At 42.1% G+C, this 20,330-nt stretch overlaps 1 protein-coding gene across 4 annotated transcripts in view; it reads left to right on the top strand.

Annotated features, from left to right (window-relative positions):
* The window catches only part of grid2 (glutamate receptor, ionotropic, delta 2), a 434,148-nt gene that overhangs the window by 231,056 nt on the left and 182,762 nt on the right, over nucleotides 1-20,330 (top strand). For all 4 annotated transcript variants that reach the window (XM_068703404.1, XM_068703407.1, XM_068703405.1 and 1 more), the window contains one exon: nucleotides 16,946-17,233. In XM_068703404.1, the coding sequence (XP_068559505.1) occupies nucleotides 16,946-17,233 (288 nt within the window). The remainder of the gene's footprint in view (nucleotides 1-16,945; nucleotides 17,234-20,330) is intronic.

Raw genomic sequence — 20,330 nt, 5'->3', positions numbered from 1 at the left:
ATTGTAGTTATATCCCAGTTAATCTCAATGGCTTTAGTTTGCATTTCTGCTTTTTTCCTCCCAAAAAAGGAGGATATGATGATATCTGGCTGTCCTCTCTCGTGTTTCTTACACTTGTGCTGTTTCCAGCAGTTTATTCAATATGCCACAATTAAGAACATTGCAGTCTTATTACTTTAGATATGCTTGTCTAAGAGAGAAATCGTTCCAGGCAAAACACCTTGCTGCCCATTCTTGTGGACGATGCACATACTCACCAGAATTACTATGCACTCTGAAAAATGGTGGCCAAAATAATCCCAAGGGAGGCGATCCCTGTTACATTAGAGACCTACTGTGACCCTTTTAGCTGTGAATGAATGGAGCTGAGTGAATGTAAACCAGCGTGTTGGAAAAATATGAGGTCATTCCATTCCCAGAGGCAATAAGCAGGACAAATTAATTGTTATTTAACTGTCAGCCCCAGTGAAGCACCTGTTCATTCGCCAATATTCTCAGGCACGACATCCGCATCCTATATTGGGATTCAAACGCTGTTGTTCTTTGCCACATGGTCCATTTGGGTTTTCGTTTGACTGATTATGTAGATTTGGTCCTCTGCCAATGTTTGATGTTTAAAATTCAAGATATGTTTATGCCCTTAGGACAGAGAGATGCTGACGGAAAGCAACAGATAGTAGTGGAGGGGCATGCAAGCGAATTGCTCCTTCTGTTATCGACAAAGTAAACTTGGCTGCTGGTGTACTCCGTCTATCCACTGATGAGTTTTTTTTGTGTGTGTGTGCGTGTGCACGGACAGTGTGATTATTTTCTAATCATGTTATACGTGTCCATGTCTCTCTGGGTGTGCATACTTGTATAAGGGCAGTCTATCTCTCTCTCTGATCTTTATTTAATGTATGTATCGTAGGGACTTAAGTGCCGTGTACAATCTGCTTGCACAAGATATTGCCGTGACAAATTAGGATGTCTCCTTTAAAGCACAGTGGGTACAGTCGTTATGTTCCCCCCTAACCCTCCACCCCACATATGACACAAGCTCACAGGCATTACAAGAGTCGCAGACTCAATCACATGCGTGCATGCAGTGCATGTGTGAGAAGCAAGATACATTTGCATCAGTTAAACTAACAGGCCGCCGTAGGTGAAACGACAATAGAGGATGAATTCCTCTGTTTGTACTTTGTGCTTGCATGAGTCTGTTCTATTTGTAATCCCTTCTCAGCCACAGCCTCTGTAGGAACAGTCATGAGAATGTTCTAGGGCTGTAGTTTTGTACATTACCACAGGATGATTGTGTTTTCTTCATCTGTTCATTTTGAATGCTTAGACTGCGGCACATTTCCTTGATGCGTCTGATTGCCGTGTTGTGGTTCATCATGAGAGAATGCCTTAGACTACTGTCTAATATGATGTGCAGTGGGCCTTCGATGAGCTTACTGAGCATATAAGAAAGACAAAACACATTTTGTATTTTTGATCTTTGACAGTGCCAGGTGGACGTAGAGGACATTCCAATTATGCCAATAATTAAGAACCAAGAAATGAAGATAAAAATCATCATTAATTGAAATCTGCTTCAAAGCAAAGCTGTGGTTTTGAAATTGCCTCTTCTTTGGATGATTTGTCTTAATTATTCCAGACTTGTGCTCTTAATTGCTCTGTCAATTTTTTTTGTTGTCCTTTTTAATAAAGTTGTATATAATGGAAATGGCGATAACCACACAATAATGACTTGTTTGTTTAGAAATCCAAAGAGGATGAACATTATTTATATACAACTATTAATAGCCACAATATTAGGCAATGGCTATGTGATTGGTTTTGTTAATTGTGTTGTGATTAATTAATTAAGATAACATATTTATTTTTTCTTCCCATATTGTCCCAGGCAATTGTTTGTTTGTTTGTTTCTTTTCCGAACAGCAATTCCCTCGGCACTTCTTTAAAAAAAGTTTTAGAGTACATAGACAATATGTAAACTTTCACCAAAATCTGACTTAATTCCCAAATCAGTAGAGGGATGTTCCAGTAAGACAACATTTCCAATCAAAGTTTGAGCCTCAAAGTCAATTAATTTCCGGCGGGGGAGGGGGGGGGTTCACATAAACAACCACTCAACAATGTGCCGCTCATTAAAGCAATCAGTGTTTTGGTAAACGCATCAAATTAAAATTATTGTTTTTAGAAATAAAGCGCCAATAAAGACATTTTGTTTTTCTCTGTCGAGACACACAGTATGGTGGATGTAGACTTTTTTTTTTTTCCATTTCATTTTTAATGAGTCTTTGCTGTCCTTATGAGACGCAATTACAATATTTGTCACTAATTGGCATGCGAGTGTGTTTGCTTATCTGTGTATGAGCGACCATTTGTGTTTCTCGCTGTCTGACTCTCCGTGGTGGTCCGTCTCCTGTCCCGTCTCCCCCCGGCTGTTTGTGCCACTCAGCTGCACAGCGCTAAAAGCTGTTATTGTTGCCGTTGTGTTGAAGCATCTCCTATCGTTGTCCCTAGTTACTGTTATCTGAGGAACAAGTATAAGTCAGATAAAACCTGAACCTGCTGAAATCAATGGCGTTTATTGAAAGGGCTGGTATTTACGGTTCAACAGCAGTTAGTTACTTAAACTATTATTCAGTGTCTGTTTCCATTGCGGACACATTTGCCCACTGCCTGCTGACTATGTGTCTCCACTGTTAGTGGTCACTAAATGTGTAAGTGCTATCAACAGCTTCTCCAGAATATTGGGTTTTAATGGATGCCTTTTGAGGTAAAAAAACACTAAATCAGAAAGAGACTGTGATAGAGCCGGCACAGTCAGAATATTGATTTTACTATATTGTTTGTACATATAACAATAAAAATAGTGTTATTATCATTTTTTTTGCTAACTGGGAACAACCAGAGCCCCGGATAAAGATGGTGAAGGTACTCACTGTAACTGTAACCCAATTCATCACTCACTTGAGCGCTGATAATTGCACACAGCTGACTGTATGAATGTAGACGTCGCTGCTGGTTCTGGATGTCGAACAGTCTCTACGGTATAAAACAGATAAGGAACAACAGTCTTCTATTGAATTGGGTTTTATATTTGGCACACTCGACTTCTTCTTTTTCTCAGTTTCTGTCCCCGTCTCTCTGTGTCTCTCCCACACGAGCACACGAGCTCAACGCAATTAACATTTCCCCCAAACTATACAGCCACTAACAAGCACATAGATATATACACAGGTACATTTGGGAACACTAATGCATAATCCACTAATTGTTTTGCATGCTTCAGACACCCACCCACATACAGTTCCCCTTTTGTTATAGCAGGCTGAAACAAATATACACTATGCTTTTTAGATACGAGGTTTTGCTCGGTGACGTAAACACATTAGCAGACCATGTTTATTTAAAGACATCTCCGTCAAAATTACCTTCATCTCAAACCATTCAAATTACACGGCACGGCCGTTTTCCCGCAGCAACACACACACACACACACACACACACACAATAGTGAAACACCCTTACACCACTCATTAAACTCTGAAGTACATGTACATCCAGTACTATTTCAGCAGACAGACAGAGGCAATGAAGAAAACGGACTGCTGTAAGCTAAAGCCCTTTACAGACTCCGAGCTGTTCAACAAGCCGACAGCTATCGCACTGATCATAACAGATTTACATTACCATCATTAACGCAAAAGCTGACAGCTACTTTATTGAAAATGGATATTTATCAAAAGCAACCCCAAAAAAACCCCACAAAGCATGTCTGTTTGTTAATGTTTTCGTGCTGCGTGATTGGCTATAAACACTTGCTCATTCAATTATGGATCAACAGACTGACAGCAGAGGGGCTCACTGAGTACTTTGTACAGATTCGGCTGTCGCTTTTCAACTTGAAACACATCAGTCCCCTGCTCCTCTCCTCTCCAGGTCTTCACAGGGGGCTTGCCATCTGTCATATGGCGCGCACAGTGCCGTATGTGAACGGAGAGACACACAAACACGGCCAAAGAAAAGAAAGATCTGGAAGCAAGCGCGCAGCGAGGGAGGCGCAGGGAGAGAGAGAGAGAGAGAGAGAGAGAGAGAGAGAGAGAGAGAGAGAGAGAGAGAGAGAGAGAGAGAGAGAGAGAGAGAGAGAGAGAGAGAGAGAGAGAGAGAGAGAGAGAGAGAGAGAGAGAGAGAGAGAGAGAGAGAGAGAGAGACAGACAGACTGTGGTGCATCTCTTGTATATTTTTCTCAATTTAGCTTTCTGGGACAATGGGTGTGTGTACAGTATATGTGTGTGTGTGTGTGTGTGTGTGTGTGTGTGTGTGTGTGTGTGTGTGTGTGTACGCTGTGTACCAGTCTCTCTGTGTTCTCTCTGAAAAACTCACACAGGAACCCACGCCTTTCAAACATGGGCGAACACCAATCGTTTATTGAAACACAGCTACATTGGACACGCAAATTCGTAGCAGTCGTCCATTTCTGCTAATGATTTTAGTGGCTGGGGGAGTCGCTGCCTGTCTGCCAGAGTGAGGACGATTCAGTTCAATTCAATATGCTTTTTTGGCGTGAACGCTGCATCGACAGTCTTGCAAGAGCGTCCAAATAGAATTGGAATGCATCAGAGAAAACATGAATCTCTCTCTCTCTCTCTCTCTCTCTCTTCTGTTTCTGTCATTACTGAGATACTGTCGCTCTTTAATCTCTTTTTTCTCTCCTCGCTGTCTTCTGCTCTGCTCTCCTCTTTTTCTCTGTCTCTTTGTATCTCGATGTGTGTGCATCTCTCCCTCTGTCTAACCTTATATGTGTCAGGCTGTATTAATCTCTCTCTTTTTTGCCCTCACACCACACCTCCGCTGTCAGTTTTCTTTCCTTGTCCTCCCCTCTCTGCCTCCATCTGGCACTTGTGTAAAATAAAAGGTGTTTGTAGCCTTTAGCTAGGCACAAGCACTTCAAAGGCCTTTCTTGTTCCCTCCTTTCAGCATTGGCAGGTTGAGTAATGTTATGACCTGGAATAACCCTTTCACCGTATGGTCCTCGCTTCTGTCTGATCGCTCACACAAGCCAATTGGGGATGCTTGCATCTCAAGTGCCAATGAGAACATTTTGTACGTAGAGTTTGAGTATGCAGTATGTGGCTCCATGTGGACTCAAACTGTGCCTTTGGTTTGAGAGGGGAGCCCATAGATGATACCACTAACATCATGAACTAAAGGTCATCATTGATTATCATTGTGAAAACAGACTCAATGTTACTTAGACGAGGCTGATTGAGCTGATTGTATTCACTCCTTCATCATCCGATCATTACATGTGGTGTTAGTAGGTAAACAAGCTGAACAAAACAGCATGTTGTTGCACTTTACCACACATTTAAAAGTTGGCAGTAATCAATACGTGTTTTGTAGGTAGCCGGGTCAACACTGTTGACTGTCCTGCTGACATAATGGATTTTAGATTAGCAGCTATTAATTAGCAATTGATCTGTTATCACAATGTGTATTGATTGTGCATATTATGGCAGTTTGCATACTCTCTGTGAATCCATCAAATTAGCCGTCGGGTGTTCGCCAGCTGATAATGGTGACTTTCACTTACTGCAACCTTGCTACCCACACACTTACGCTGTGTTTTTCATTTGGGTAGTGTTGGTTATACGAGGCTCCAGAGTTGCAATAAGTACCCCGATCCTCCTGTGCTTTCTCCCACACACAGGCACATGTGCACACTACTTAAACACATGAACAAAGTACAGACTGTCAGGTGGAATATCCATAGTCACACAGGTCTGAGTTGGTTGCACGTTGAAGGCTACCATGTTCCCCAAGCTGATGGTATGTTGCCTTCCCACTCCACTATTAGGTCATGATTTGCTACACAATAGTGTTAGAAATGATCCCATTTAAATGAAAAAAAACAGCCACTTCAAAATCCGAGCCCAAAACTGTGCATTGATATTTAATGGCAAAGAAAAAACCTTGCTCATGCTGGAGGTGGGGAAAGAAAACAACACCTTATCAGATGTATTCTCTGATGGAACTAAGGCTAGGAGGCTTGGAGGTTAATGTAGCTGATATGTTGAAAGGCCACATTTACATAAGCATTTATGCATTTAGCCGATGTGGTCAGGTACAGTCTCTCAGTAAAAGCAATATTATATTAAGATTAAATTTGTAGGACAGGAAAGGTCAGGGTTATTCTGCCCTTTTTATGCGCCCGGAAAGCAATCATGTAAGAGTGTAATCCTGGGAAATGACAGACTAGGAGAAAGACTTTTGTATAAGACTGAGTAGAGGACGGCGTTAATTTATTAATTGGACAAGGGTGTTGCAAGATACTCCTGAAAACAGTTTCCACCTTGTTGGGGAAGATGGAGACTGGCTTTTGAACGAGTTTAGAAGGCCATTGCACCATTAGAGGGCTAGGAGATAAAACAGTTGATACTGCGCTGAGTTCTAACTAATCCAGCATAAGGAAAAGAGAGCAAATGTGTTTGTAGTTACAGAACACAAGACACTGGCTGGCATGTGTTGGTGGATAGTTGCCTGGAGGAAAGGGGCAACAGATTCATTCACAGTCTTGTGAGCCAGCTCCAGGATTTGGAATTTGATACAAGCAGCCATGGGCAGCTGGATGCATCAGCACTGTGAGTGTGTATGTGTGTGTGTATATCACAACTAACTCACCTCATTGCTTATGAGTTCAGCTTCCTTCTTTTTTTTAATCAAAAACTACAGCATATAAGAATCTACTGCAGCAACATGTGCCGAGGGTAATACCTGATGAGCGTGTTTGTGTGTCTTTACATAATGCAAGTACATGAGTTCAAGCATTTCTCATTCCAGTAATATATGTATGATTTTCAGGGAAATTGGGAAAAACATTAAAAAGGTTTCCCAAATAAGCTTGGAGCAAGAGATATTTGGGACCAATGCGTCCAAAGCAATCGTGAGAACGTATCGGTGAATTCTGTGTAAGCAAACAAAATATCCAATAGCTGATGGCTCAGTTTCCTATAAGGGCATGAATCATATCGTGTGAGCTCCTCCTCACGCTTCTCAATGCAAAGAAGTTCTCTGCTGAAATCACTCAATTAATTAATTTTGGTTTAATCACTCTAACCTTCCATTACAAGCATATCAACTGCTCCCTATTGTTTCTCCCTCTGTTCCCACCTCTGTCAGTGAGGGAGCAGCCACTTCCTTTCTCGTCGAAGTTACTCTGATAGAGTCGTGTATAATTATGGAGTTCCCCGTAGTCTCTCCATAATTCATCCATCTCTCATTCCCTCCCTCCTTTCATTGCCGTCACCCTCTCCCCGTCCTGCCCGCTGATTTGCATATGTCTGCGTCCGTCTCCACAGGCTCTTACCCTTCCTTCATTTTCCAGTGGTCTTTACTGCGATATGTCGATTAACGAATCTCTCTGTTCCTCTCTCCAGTCTCCAATTCTCCTTTCTTCTGAAATGCACATCCCTAACTTACTCTCTATAGACCAGAAAAAAAAAAAAGTCCCTTTTCTTTTTGTATTCCTCACCATTTTCTAACTCGATCCATCCATTTCCTCCCCGTCTCCTCCAAATCTCGATATACAGCTGCAGCTAATGAAGTTCTTCCATCACTCAACATGGTGCTGTCTCAGACGCACTACAGCACTGGGGGATGTCTTTTACTGGTAAATGGTGTAAACACTTCTGAATGTTGGGTTTAGTATGGGTTGTATGAAACTCAACAGTCCTGTGTGTTGGTACCACTTGCTTGTGGAATACCACACACACACACACACACACACACACACACCCCCACACACACACACCCCCACACACCCACGCTCTCAGACATCAGCACATGTTGGTTCCTATTATTAATAATACATTCTTCATCGGGTCAATCAGTTAGAAGTAAACACGCATGCCGCAGTCCATCACATCAGGCCAATTACTGCGCTGTTTACAGTGACAGATTGTGGTGATTGAGGTGCGACACCCCCAAACGTTTTGTCAAAATCGGATCAAATATTATGTGTGATGGTGAGCTGAATAGCTCACTGATTATCCGCAGTCCCATCCCAAATTTCGTGACGGAGGGCAATCAGCCAGCCAGTCTGTGTAGGAAGTGCCAACAGCTGAGAAACAGTTACGTTTTACTCATCACATTCAATTATATACAAAAATAATCATCAGCCCAAAGCCACAGTATCGCTCTCAAATGATAGTCTGGCGATGATGTTCGCGCACAGGCATGAAGGCACAAGGGCAAACAGAAATACATGCATGCACCCCACATGCACACACACACACACACACACACACACACACCTGAGTGCAATCGACTATTGAGACACCAAGTGGGAAAATATGACATCTGTTGTGTACACAGGCAGTGAAAACAGAGACACACTAAGCCATTAGCAGCGAGCAACAACCAACCCATCTTCTTAATATGATTAAAGCATTGACAAATGGGTCATTACCCTAGCTGACAAAGAGAATATGAAAAAGATAGCGAGAGAAAAAGAGAGAGAAACCGGAGGTAGGCAACAGTCAATCTGTACAAACACGCAGAATAACATCCTTTTGGAAAACGGCTTGCAGTGTTCCACATTAGAATTGGTTACAAGGCGAGCAATTCCACTAAAGCTTGAGAAGGGGAAATTAAAAAGAAGCACAGGTGTAGTGTGTGTGGGAGGAGAGAAGCAGAATGACGTAAAGCTGTCCTGGTGAAGAACTAGCAGCAAAGACACGAGGGCTGTGAAGAAAAGAGCTCCGGATTTCTCCTCTACTTTACAGCGGATAGACCTCGGACACAAAGATTTGTACAGCATTGGGTCTTTTTTGAGGGTCGAGGAGGTTGAGGAGGGTTGAGGGTGAATGGAGTTGGGGCAGCGGGAAAAGAAGAAATGAGAAAGAGGATAAACTGTTGCACTGTGAGCCGGAGAGCCTTTACAAACTTAGGTTGCTCCCCCACCTTTTTTGTGTGCGATGAATATCTGCGTCCCATCATTTCATAGCTGCTGCTAACATGAGCCACCGGTAATTTAGAATGGCAAGTATGATAGCATGAAAAGGGAGCAGAAAACTGCTGCCAACCTGGAGAATGTGGACTGTGTGTGTGTGTGTGTGTGTGTGTGTGTGTGTGTGTGTGTGTGTGTGTGTGTGTGTGTGTGTGTGTGTGTGTGTGTGTGTGTGTGTGTGTGTGTGTGTGTGATATGCATTAACAGTCGGAGAAAAAGAGGCCCATTTGATACTAAAGATGGGCAGGGAGCAGGAGAGAAAAAAATGCATACAATTCCATGAAAGCTTTAGCTTCTCTTCCTATTCATGGAGCACAGGAGGAGGTAGTCTTTGCTCAGATGTTTCACTTTTTTCTTCTTTCCTCTGTAGATCACTTCTTTAAAAATTCACACCAGACTTGGTGTGAAAGAGAAAACGAAAGTAAAGGAGAAAAAGAAAAAAAAAAAAAAAAAAACGGCTTTCTTTTTGACTGAAATGATTTAAGATTTGGTGTGAAAAGGCCTCAAATGTGGAACAGATACTTTAGGTGTGGAGGGAACCAAAGAGAAGCGACAGAGATAAGACAAATTGATGCAAAGGACGAGACGTTGTGCATATAAAGAGATACTTGCCATTCAAACATTGTCCCGAGCTTTTTGCTAAAAATAATTGCGCATTACAGGTTTTCTTCACAGTTCATTAAAGACATTTATGTTGATATTTGAGTGTCAGCAGCTGATGCTCTACTTACGTCTAGGCTCTTTTTGTATCTGCTGTGAAATACACACGACGTGTAGGTAACTGCTGTGGATTACTGCTTCTGGATGAAACGGTTTTAAAGCATAAGATGAGGGAAGGAGGGTGTGTGGGGGTAGATGATGAAAGGAGATGTGCAGAATATTAAGAGAGAATGAAGTAGACGCTAGAGGTAAAAGTTCACACGGTGGAGTTTAATTGGATTTGACAAACAATCGAGTTGATGAAGAGATGGATGGAGGCCACAATGATCTAATGTACATGCACCAATCTCAGATAATGGAGTGAAGGATTTAGTTGAGTCTGGATTGGTGGCAAAAGGTGAAGGAGGGAGTGATCGGCTCACGGCGATGTGAAGCGCAGGCATTTATCTGTCGTGCTCAACAACACCGGGAGCTAAACACCGTGATTGAATTATACTGTTGACTCGTGTCACAAAAGATGGAGGAGGAAGAATGATGATGGGTAAAAAGAAAGGGTTATTTAAGGAAAAGGGGAAGAGAAAAAGGCAAGTAGATAGTGTGGCTTAGTGAACATTTACAAGAAAGATGGAAAAAGAGAGACGGGGGAAGAGAGAGATGGGGATTAAAGAAAGGGAGAAAGGGGCATTCATCTGGCGAGTGTGATAACAGGGGTGCAATAAGTGGATAAATATAGTTGTAAAGGGTGCTGAATTGAGGGGCAGTTGACGGGAATGAGCAGAGGAGACACAGACAAAGTTATAGAAAAGACCAAAAAAAAAAATAGACTGGATGAAAGAGAGGATGTATACATCTCCAGGGCACAAAGACTGGTGCTAGCTAGGAATAGATGATGTTAAATGTGACAAGATGAAGGGACCAAAGGGGGTCCATTAAAATTTAATGGGAACAGGGTGGATGGTGGGGAGGCGCACTGGGGGCAGGAATAAGAACAGATTGTGTTTGCGAGAAATCATCGGTCTGGTATTTTCGGCAACAGGAAGTGCCAGGAGTCAGAGAACTTAGAGTGATAAATTTCAAGAGAAACAAAGTCGAAAAGGGCATGTTATCTTTTGCACATTCTACCTTCCTGACCACATTAATTCAAGTGCTAATTCCCTCAAGGAGTGTATATCAGCGAAGCAACGGTCCACACAGACGCTCACACGGAGGCGTGTACAAAGCAGAGCATATTTTCAGCCCGCCAGCGGTGTGAGTAAGCATCTCTCTCTGCCACTCAGTGCTTAGCCGTGTATGGCACAATGCATGGCAGCAGTTTGGAGCTGTGGATCTGGAACAATACATGAAACAATACACAGACACAAGTAGGTCACCCACACACACACACACACACACACACACACACACACACACACACAGTTCTAGACATGGAGATACACTCTTGGCTATGACAGTGCTGTGGGCGCTGGCTAGCACTTCCTCTCTGTCTCTGTCAGTGGATTTCTGATGAAACCAAACACTTGATTATGATTACGTACTCATCCTACAGCCAGCAGACACTCAATGTCTTTTCATTCAGCTTATTGCTTTACATAATGGGGTACTTCTCTCATAAATTGAGCTGTCCTTGTTCCTGTCGGCTAAGCTTGAAAAAAAAAAAAACGCCAGCTTATACAAATAGCCTTTTGTTAGCATTTTATTGCTATTGGATGACAATATAAACCATAAGACGATATCAATTTGTTAATCGTCGGAAAGATTTCCTCTATAGCATTTATACCGTGAAGTCTTTCCCTCAAATATCACTGGCTGTATGAGACCATTGTGGGTAATGTTGGAAAACAACAAGCAGAACGTCTTTATGGCAATATTGGACTAACAGGATTGATGGATTAATCACACAAGCAGCATACATTTCTAATCTGCTCTGTCCATCTTCAAGTCTCTCAGTGTTGTTTTGATAACATTGAATGTATAACAAAATAAATCCATACAGTTTTTATCAAAACGGTGTATGCCATAATGACGATACCACCCACCTTTAGCTTAAACTGCAGTCATATCCTGATTTTGGATGGTTGGATAGGTTGGATTTCCATTCAGAACTTTTGGAGACTCACCATAGCCTGCTTGTCATTTTACATATCTGTTTTAAAGTGTCAGTGTTAGAAACCTACAGTTCACAGTTATGATGCTCTTAAATGATCAGTGCATCCCAAAATCCTGTAGTGCTATTTATCAATCTAGATTTTTTTGGTGTGAGCTGCCATTTTGGAGATATTGGCCGTAAAGAAGTCTGCCCTCTAAGTAATGGGACTATATGACACTCAGCTTGTGGTGCTCAAAGCGCCAAAATAATTTGGTTGAAAAGCAAAAAGTAATTGTTAAAAATCCACAGGACCTAAAATATATTTTTTTTAGATATTGGGGGGAACTGTCTCTTTAATAATCCATTCAGATATAACACTTTACATTATTCAAAGCCCTTTATAGTGCTGTTGGTGGTTATGCTTTTTACCCCTCATTTAGCATAACATCCACCCACACAGGTGACATAATGAGGCAGGCAGCTGCCATGGCTACTGTTGTCATGAGATTGGTACTTCTGGCACATTACACAAAGGGTTACTATGTTGCTCTACCAGTGTTAATATATATTTTTTGCATGTCTGTCATTTGCACTTGATTATATTGTCATTTTTGCTTCGGATATCCAATTCACCCCAGTGATTGTAAAGGGATATCAAATTATCCAATCCATATTTATTCATAAAGGACAATTAAAAACATCAGTTACCCAGATTGCTATACAATAAAAATATAGCAAAAACCATGAAAAGTCCACAGTAAAAAAACAAAGACCAAAAAAGTTAAACCGTAATAACGCCACTGCAAAAACACAAAGACCAATTCAGTAGACATGAGGACAATAATGTCGAAAGGCAACTTTCACAGTGAGTTGTTTCACTCTATTTAAAACTGTTGCCCAAGTCTCTTATAGCGTCTAACTTACTCAAGAAACGTTTTACAGCTTCAGGCATACGGACACTCTTTTATTGGTTTTCTTCGGTTATTGATTTCCCTGCATCCTACAGTACAGTACCCCTTTCTCTTTCCTCCCCTTTCCATCCTCAGTCACTGGGCCACAGAAACTGGAGGATTGGTATCAGTGTGATGAAGTGTGTGTGTGTGTGTGTGTGTGTGTGTGTGTGTGTGTGTGTGTGTGTGTGTGTGTGTGTGTGTGTGTGTGTGTGTGTGTGTGTGTGTGTGTGTGTGTGTGTGTGTGTGTGTGTGGTGGGAGGAGAGCTGCTTGGAGAGTCACAGATAGAGAGAAGAATCGGTCACACCTGGGTGCTGGTGAAGTGCTTGCAGTCTATTTCTTCTGACAGACCGACAAGCTGGAGAGAGGGCTCAATAACATGCTCTGTTGCAGACAACACATGTACAATGCGCACTGAGCATGCATCACAAGTGTCGGTAAACATAGACAAGACCGGGACGAGGTAGCGGTTATATACTTAGACGCTGTTGAGTTCTCCTTACAGGTTTTGGATCAATCAAGCATTTCATTAACAAATGAAGGAGAGGCAAGAGAGGTAAATAATTGACGACGTATGGTAATCCCTGTGGCTGAGCTCTGGGACGTGTAGGCCTATATGTGTGTTGGTACGACTGACATGTACATCCCTCAAATAAACACCTCTGCGTGGATGCTTGACAGGTCTTACCTGTTTTAGCCCCACTGACCCCCGAATGATGTATCGTGAGTCAGGATATGGCTCATGCACAGCAGGGGTTCAGATGTGTGAGTGGGCTCGTGTGTGGGCTGGAGACGACGACGATGATGGTGGTGGCGGCGGTGGTGGTGGTGTGTGAGTGTTTAGTAGGCGGTTACGGTTTAGGAGAAAAACTCCAAATGGCGACATGTTGTGTTTGTTTGCACTCCTACACACCAAATGTGTTTTTGCGCTCCAACTGCAGTCACTGTAAACAGTGGTTGTTCTTAAAAGTGTTTAAACCTTACCTTTCATAGCGATAGCAAAGTGTGTTCCTCTTAAGTCAAACTCTCCTTTTACTGTTGCATACTTCAGAGTGATGTAACATTGGGCTGGGTTAACGCAACGGGCCCTTTAAGTCATTAGCAAAGAGCATTAATGAGCCTAGTGCTTAGAAGCCCCCTGCAGACTTAAGAATGTGTGATGTTGAGGGGATGAGGGCACTAATTCTCCAAAGTGCCCAAATAAGTAGAGGATTAGCAAAGCCTTCCATTAGCCAGAAGCCTTGATGATGCTAAGCTAATGCGCTACAGCTAGACTAGAGCAAGGCGGATGAAGCGTTAGTTAGCATGACTGCTATAATAGGGATGTGGAATAAAGTAGATAAAGTAGCTTATGATACATGACTGGCTTATTCGGCTCAAATATTCAGAGAAATGCAGACTTGCATGTGCAGACTCATAATGCATTCATACTTAATGTACGCACATAAGTCCACAGGTGCACCTTCACCACACGGCCACAGACGTCCCTTTGCTCAAACGTGAAGGTAGATGTGTCGATAGAAGATGAATCCTGGGCTCAGTGGTTTGAGGAATAATGACCATGACTAAGCAGTGTGCGGAGACTTTCAGAAGTTTAATCATATATTGTTACACTTTAATTAATTCCTCTAAATGTGGACTTGCACAATGGGCAGAGAGATTGAAACTGCTATAGCTTCCATTCATTAATCATCGACATCAATGGTTGCCTGAAATGACCCTTTAGCTATTACTAAAGAGGACAATTGTTCCAAACAATGTATTGCCAATTAATTACAGAATTGACTTGATTGACAACTGTAACCAATTAACCTTATAAACTGTACCTTTCTGAGTGGAGCAGCTCCAGAATGTCTTTAATCTTGTGCGTTAGGCTGTTTTGTTCACATATGCTCGGTGTTCAAGACAATGAATGTATCTTTAACAGATGAATGACTATAGTTTAAGTGTGACTTAAAAGTAACAAATCATAATTAAATCGGTAATGCTTAAACTATGTGATTGAACAACATAAGCAATTACAGGAAGCAGACACCACATTGTGCCTCATTAATACGCAGACAAACACACACGTGTCACGATTTGAGTATTCATCCTCACAAACCGCTTTGAAATCCAACTCATTAGGTTGTTTTTCGTACAAACCAGTTGACACAGTAGACAGTGTCATATTGTATAGCTCTTATGATCTCTCTCTCACACACACACACATGCACACATACAATGTTTTATTCTGCTTTTCTCAGCATTATGAATCTGTCTCCTCAAGCTTTTCTTTGTTAACTTTCTTTTTCTTTTCTCTAGCTTAGTTTTTGCAGTGTCGACAGAGTGGCCTGTGTGGCATTATACTGTTCAAACTGACTGTGTGTGCTTTAGATTGTGCTTTCTTGCCATCATACCATTTAAGTGTGTGTCTATATCTGTGTCTTTGTCTTCACTGTACTGATCACATGCTCCAAACAAATAGGGGGCAGCATTTCACCTCTACTACTGAGTCTATACGATCTCAATTCACTCTCATCAGTTCCAGAAAAAAGACAACTATTAATTAACAGCAGGGCAACAATTTGCAAAATTAGACCGAGAGCCACTCAAAATCTTTACTTTTGGCGTCGGCCTATGATTTACATCAGCAGTCTTGGTGTTGACTGTGCCACTGTACAGTCCGTGTACACTGTGATCGTTTGTTCATTCAATTAAATCCAAAGTGGCAGAAACGAGACAACATCTTGTATATTTGTTATATATTTGTTGTTATACGTTTTAAGTCAGCTAGAAGTGAAATAAACACCTACGATTTGTGCTCAGCACACAGTGAGTAGCAGCATGGGGAGCAGAGGTGACGGATGAAACAAGATGGACGAGGGACAGAGAAAAGGGGCAAGAACTAAGGGCAAACTGTGATTGGCCATGTTGGTGAAAGTAATGGAAGAGCAGGTTGTGGGAGGCAAAGAAGTGAGCAAAAGAATGGAGTGATAAAGAGGCCATGTATGGAAAGATAGCTGGAGTGGGGGTAGGAAGGAGGATAGGTGGTTGTTTGTGTTGCCTTGAGGGATAACAAAAGATGTGGGAGAGAACGGCTGGTGAGTAAAGATGCTGGAATGGAAAAGGTGCTGGAGAGGGATGTTAGGCAGGAGGTGGAAGAGGAAGGCAGATGACTCCAAATTGAGGACAGTGTACAACATTCAGTGGTGCTCTGAGGCAACTAAAATACAAATCACTGCAAGACTGTAGCTTTGAAATGATTGGGACTGAAAGGTAAGCACTCAGAGGGGCTGTTTTGGACAAGAGGGGAGATAATGGGGGAGTGGGTTGAGAGGGTAGGAGGTAGAGGTGTTTTTGACAGCACTAGAGGTGTAGGAAGGACAGAAAGTGGAAGTGAGGAAAAGGAGGTGAATTAAGCATAGAAAGTGTCTACAGAGCCATTCACACAGTGGAGCACAAACGACTGTGGGATTGTGGTCTCTCTGCCAATAAGGTCATCTTTAACAACATGGTTTTATAATACAACTATGAATACCCTTGTTATAAAAGCACACTTTAATAGTGTTCTATAATGTACTGCTTCATACTGTGTTATTGCTCATGAAGCAGCCTGGAGGTCCATCAATAACGTGGACACATGCTTCACTCCAGGCCAAAGACTTTGATTCAATAGCTAGAATAGTGCTTGGCAAAAAAAAAAAAAAAAAGCAAAGCATGCTCTGCACCAAGTGTTTCGGTGATGCAGTCATGCTTCAGTATATCAATTCACATCATATCAAGACTCAGCTTGAAACGAGAGAGCTTTCAGGCTCTTGAAAGCTTGCCTGTATTTATAGACAATAGAAAAACTCTCTTTTTGTTCTATAGGTTGTTTATTTTTTACATGTAGTCTGCAATATGCTCCTACTGTGCTGCCATATACCTTTACCATATGTATATTTCTGAATTATTCCTGTCCGTCTGTTTCTTTAGTCTTCAAAAATGACTATGCAATGCATGTGGAGACAAGCAGGAACAACTCGCTGCCCTGTCTCTTTAGTTGGTGCTGCAGTGTGGTGACCTGTAGAATAAGAATGATTTACCTTAGTGCACCCTTACCACGAAGAATTGCTATGATCAAAACCGTGACTTAGTATTTACCACTGCTGTGTCTTCATCGAAGCATCATTTCCTTTTTTATGCTTTGTAAAATAACATGTTCCTCTTTTGTTTGTCCTCCTCCTCCTCCTCTCTCTGCTGCCTCCCTCCCCTCCCTGCAGCCTGTGAGCTGATGAACCGTGGTATCCTGGCTCTGGTCAGTTCAATTGGCTGCATGTCTGCGGGCAGCCTTCAGACTCTGGCCGATGCCATGCACATCCCCCACCTCCTCATCCAGCGCTCCCCGGCGGGAACACCTCGCTCCGCCTGCCCACCAACCAGTCGCCTCCCTGGAACAGATGACTACACCCTATCGGTCCGCCCACCCGTCTATCTCAATGAGGTCATCATGCAAGTGGTGTCGGAGTACAGCTGGCAGAAGTTCATCCTCTTCTATGATTCTGATTTTGGTAAGGAAATAAGGAAATCTGCCTGTCTGTCCGTGTGTGTGATTAGGATTGTAATTTGGAACACTTGTATAGTGGAAGTGGAAGTAATACAATACATTAGTTTATAAATGAATACATTTCACTATGTAAGGTATCTTAACCACACCAAATCACATGACTAGTGTCAAAAAATGAGACGGCCTTTTTGATAATGCAGAATAACATACTGAATGAAATCAATGTTAAAAATGTATATTTTTAATTTAAACATAACAAGAGTCGACTAGCTGCCTTTCTATGACGTAGAGTGCGGTGAAGAGTCCTAGAGCACACAGACTATGAAGCCAGAGAGCACTCACTGGGCAGCAATACATAGTCAGAATGATGGAACTACACAGCCAAAGTGCGTTTTGGCTCGGTTATTAGGTCCGTTTTAAAGAGCTGAAAGTTAGCATAAAATTACCCTTTTTTTCTTCATATAATAGAACAGATGTCAGAAAGTCAGATAGAGGTTATAACTCAATTTTGATCAAATGTGAAATGACTGTGCTTTGCATTTGTAGGGCAATAGTAGGTCTATAACACTGCTGTGTGGATTTTTAATGTATCTAACATAACAGTATCAAAGGTTTCTCAGCATGGCAGGACATTAGAGAGCTAATGGATGTATGGTTAAGTCACAAACACTGCTCTCTCTCTCTCTCTATTTTATCTCTCTCTCTTCTCTCTCTCTCTGTCTCTCTCTTTTCGCTCTCTCTCTATTTTATCTCTCTCTCTTCTCTCTCTCTCTATCTCTCTCTTTTCGCTCTCTCTCTATTTTATCTCTCTCTCTATCTCTCTCTCTATCTCTCTCTATTTTATCTCTCTCTTTATCTCTCTCTTTCTCTCTCTATTTTATCTCTCTCTCTATCTCTCTCTTTTCGCTCTCTCTCTATTTTATCTCTCTCTCTATCTCTCTCTCTATTTTATCTCTCTCTCTATCTCTCTCTTTCTCTCTCTATTTTATCTCTCTCTATCTCTCTCTCTTCTCTTCTCTCTGTCTCTTTTCTCTCTCTCTCTCTCTCTTATCTCTCTCTCTCTTCTCTCTTTCTCTTTTATCGCTCTCTCTCTTCTCGCTCTCTTTTCTCTCTCTCTTTCTCTCTCTCTCTCTCTCTCTCTCTCTGTCAAAACACACAGACACACAAGCAGACATGCGTATGCATATGACATATGCATCTTTATGCATCTTTATGCTGGTGACACATCCGTCTGCCTGCGTGTGTTAGCATGCTGTCTCATTTCACCCTGCTTCTCCATCTCTTTCTGTCTGTCCGCCCTCTCTCTTTCCAGTCCATTAGCGCTAACATTAGACTAGAAGCATCATATGTCCCTTTTATAAAGTGCAACTTTGTTTGTGCAGCGTCTTGGCTTCTTTTAACTGAAATATCACGTTGCTGTTTTCCGTGGACATATGTGTATTCATAATGTGCAGGTGTGCATGTGGTCTGTTACGTATTGTGTCCTTTATAAGTCCAACCTTTTTGATTGCTTGGCGAGGATCCTCCCTTGTGAGCTAGGATCCTGAATTTAATCAGACTCACACAAAGCACGTACGCTGTCAGTTTACGCCGTCATACTGCCTCATTCTATGTGTAAAGTTAATTCAGCTCTGAGTCATAAAGGGACGTACGCTGCCGGTGCACTGCTCCCGAGGGGCTGAAGCTTAAAAGCATGTTGCATTGTGGATCGCACCCCGATGAGTGATGTCTGAACAGGTATTTTTGCAAGCTAATGGAAAACACTAGCTGTGACATCACTCATCGGTGGGTGGACAGAAATCTGACACGCTTAAGCCAAAAGAGAGCAGTGTAATAGTTTCTTGCCCGAGGTGATTCAGTGTTGATTTAATCCATATAGCGGGGCTTCATCTCACTCATTGTAGTCAATTAACACCGTTAATGTGTTGTATGCATTGATCTCCAATGGGATATATCTGCAGCGGAATTGTTTTGCAATACGCTCTGCAGGCTCCAGCTCAATCTTCCAAGGCTTTAAAGCATTGTATCGGTGTATTGAATATGCACTCTAGCTGGTGAGCTCTACCAAGCAGTTTATATTGGATGAATATTGACTAGTGGCTGATGTGGCCCTTCTGGAAGTGCTAGTAGCACACTTCAGATGTCAGCGTAGTAAATGGCATGGTTACATAAACCCTAAGATACTCTTGGCATCCAATCAGTAAATGAATGGCAGATCGAAGAATATAATAACACAGTTACTAAGTACTATAGTGCTGCTCTGTGTGGATGTTACGCTGTTGGCATAGCGCCTGGTAACTTGTACATATTAAGTACTTTGAAATAGCAACAGTTGCCAATCTGACCCATGATGAATGGTGTGGTGAGAGCCCAAATGTCACATGTCCAAAAGATGAATGAAGAAATCGTAGAGAGACAATAAGCACATATTTGCTCGAGTACATAACTTGTGTGTCCATCGCTGCCTTTCCTCATATATTGAAATCTGAGTCAACTGATCTGGTTTCTGGCTATTTTTCTTCTGCATCAAAAGTCTCCGTGAATTCAACTTCTTTAGAGTTACATGCAAACTAACAACAAATATATTCATGCCTGTTGGGAAAAGGCTTTTACTGTGACATTAGCGTAACCCTGATCAAGACTGAAAGTAGGAACAGTGTTTTAGGAGCCGTCAATCAACTCTAAAATGTGTCCCCAAATGGGGTATAGTTCCAAAAATATCTACACAACAGACCCCATACACACACACACACACACACAGATACATACACACACACACACACACACACACACACACACACACACACACACACACGCACACACACACACATACATGTTTGCACCCCACTTAAATCCCTCCTAACCCCTCTGAGCTCTGTGACCACTGATTCGGCACATGGATCCTTTGGGTTTTGGCAGTGATGTTCTCTCAGCCACAGAAGGCCCTTTAAAGATATCACCATTGTTCCCTAATGGCCTCACCCCCCTATTGAAGGGGAGAGGGGAGAAAGAAAGAAAGAGAGAGAGAGAGAGAGCGAGAGAGAGGGAGGTAGAGAGCGAGAGACAGAGATGGCCTTTTAAGATGATAGCAATGTTCCCAG

This window comes from Cebidichthys violaceus, unplaced genomic scaffold (genome assembly GCF_023349555.1).
Source record: "Cebidichthys violaceus isolate CVI_PGR_0920_01 unplaced genomic scaffold, fCebVio1.0.p SCAF_9, whole genome shotgun sequence".
NCBI classification, from domain to species: domain Eukaryota; kingdom Metazoa; phylum Chordata; class Actinopteri; order Perciformes; family Stichaeidae; genus Cebidichthys; species Cebidichthys violaceus.
This window is presented reverse-complemented; position numbering and strand designations above follow the sequence as displayed.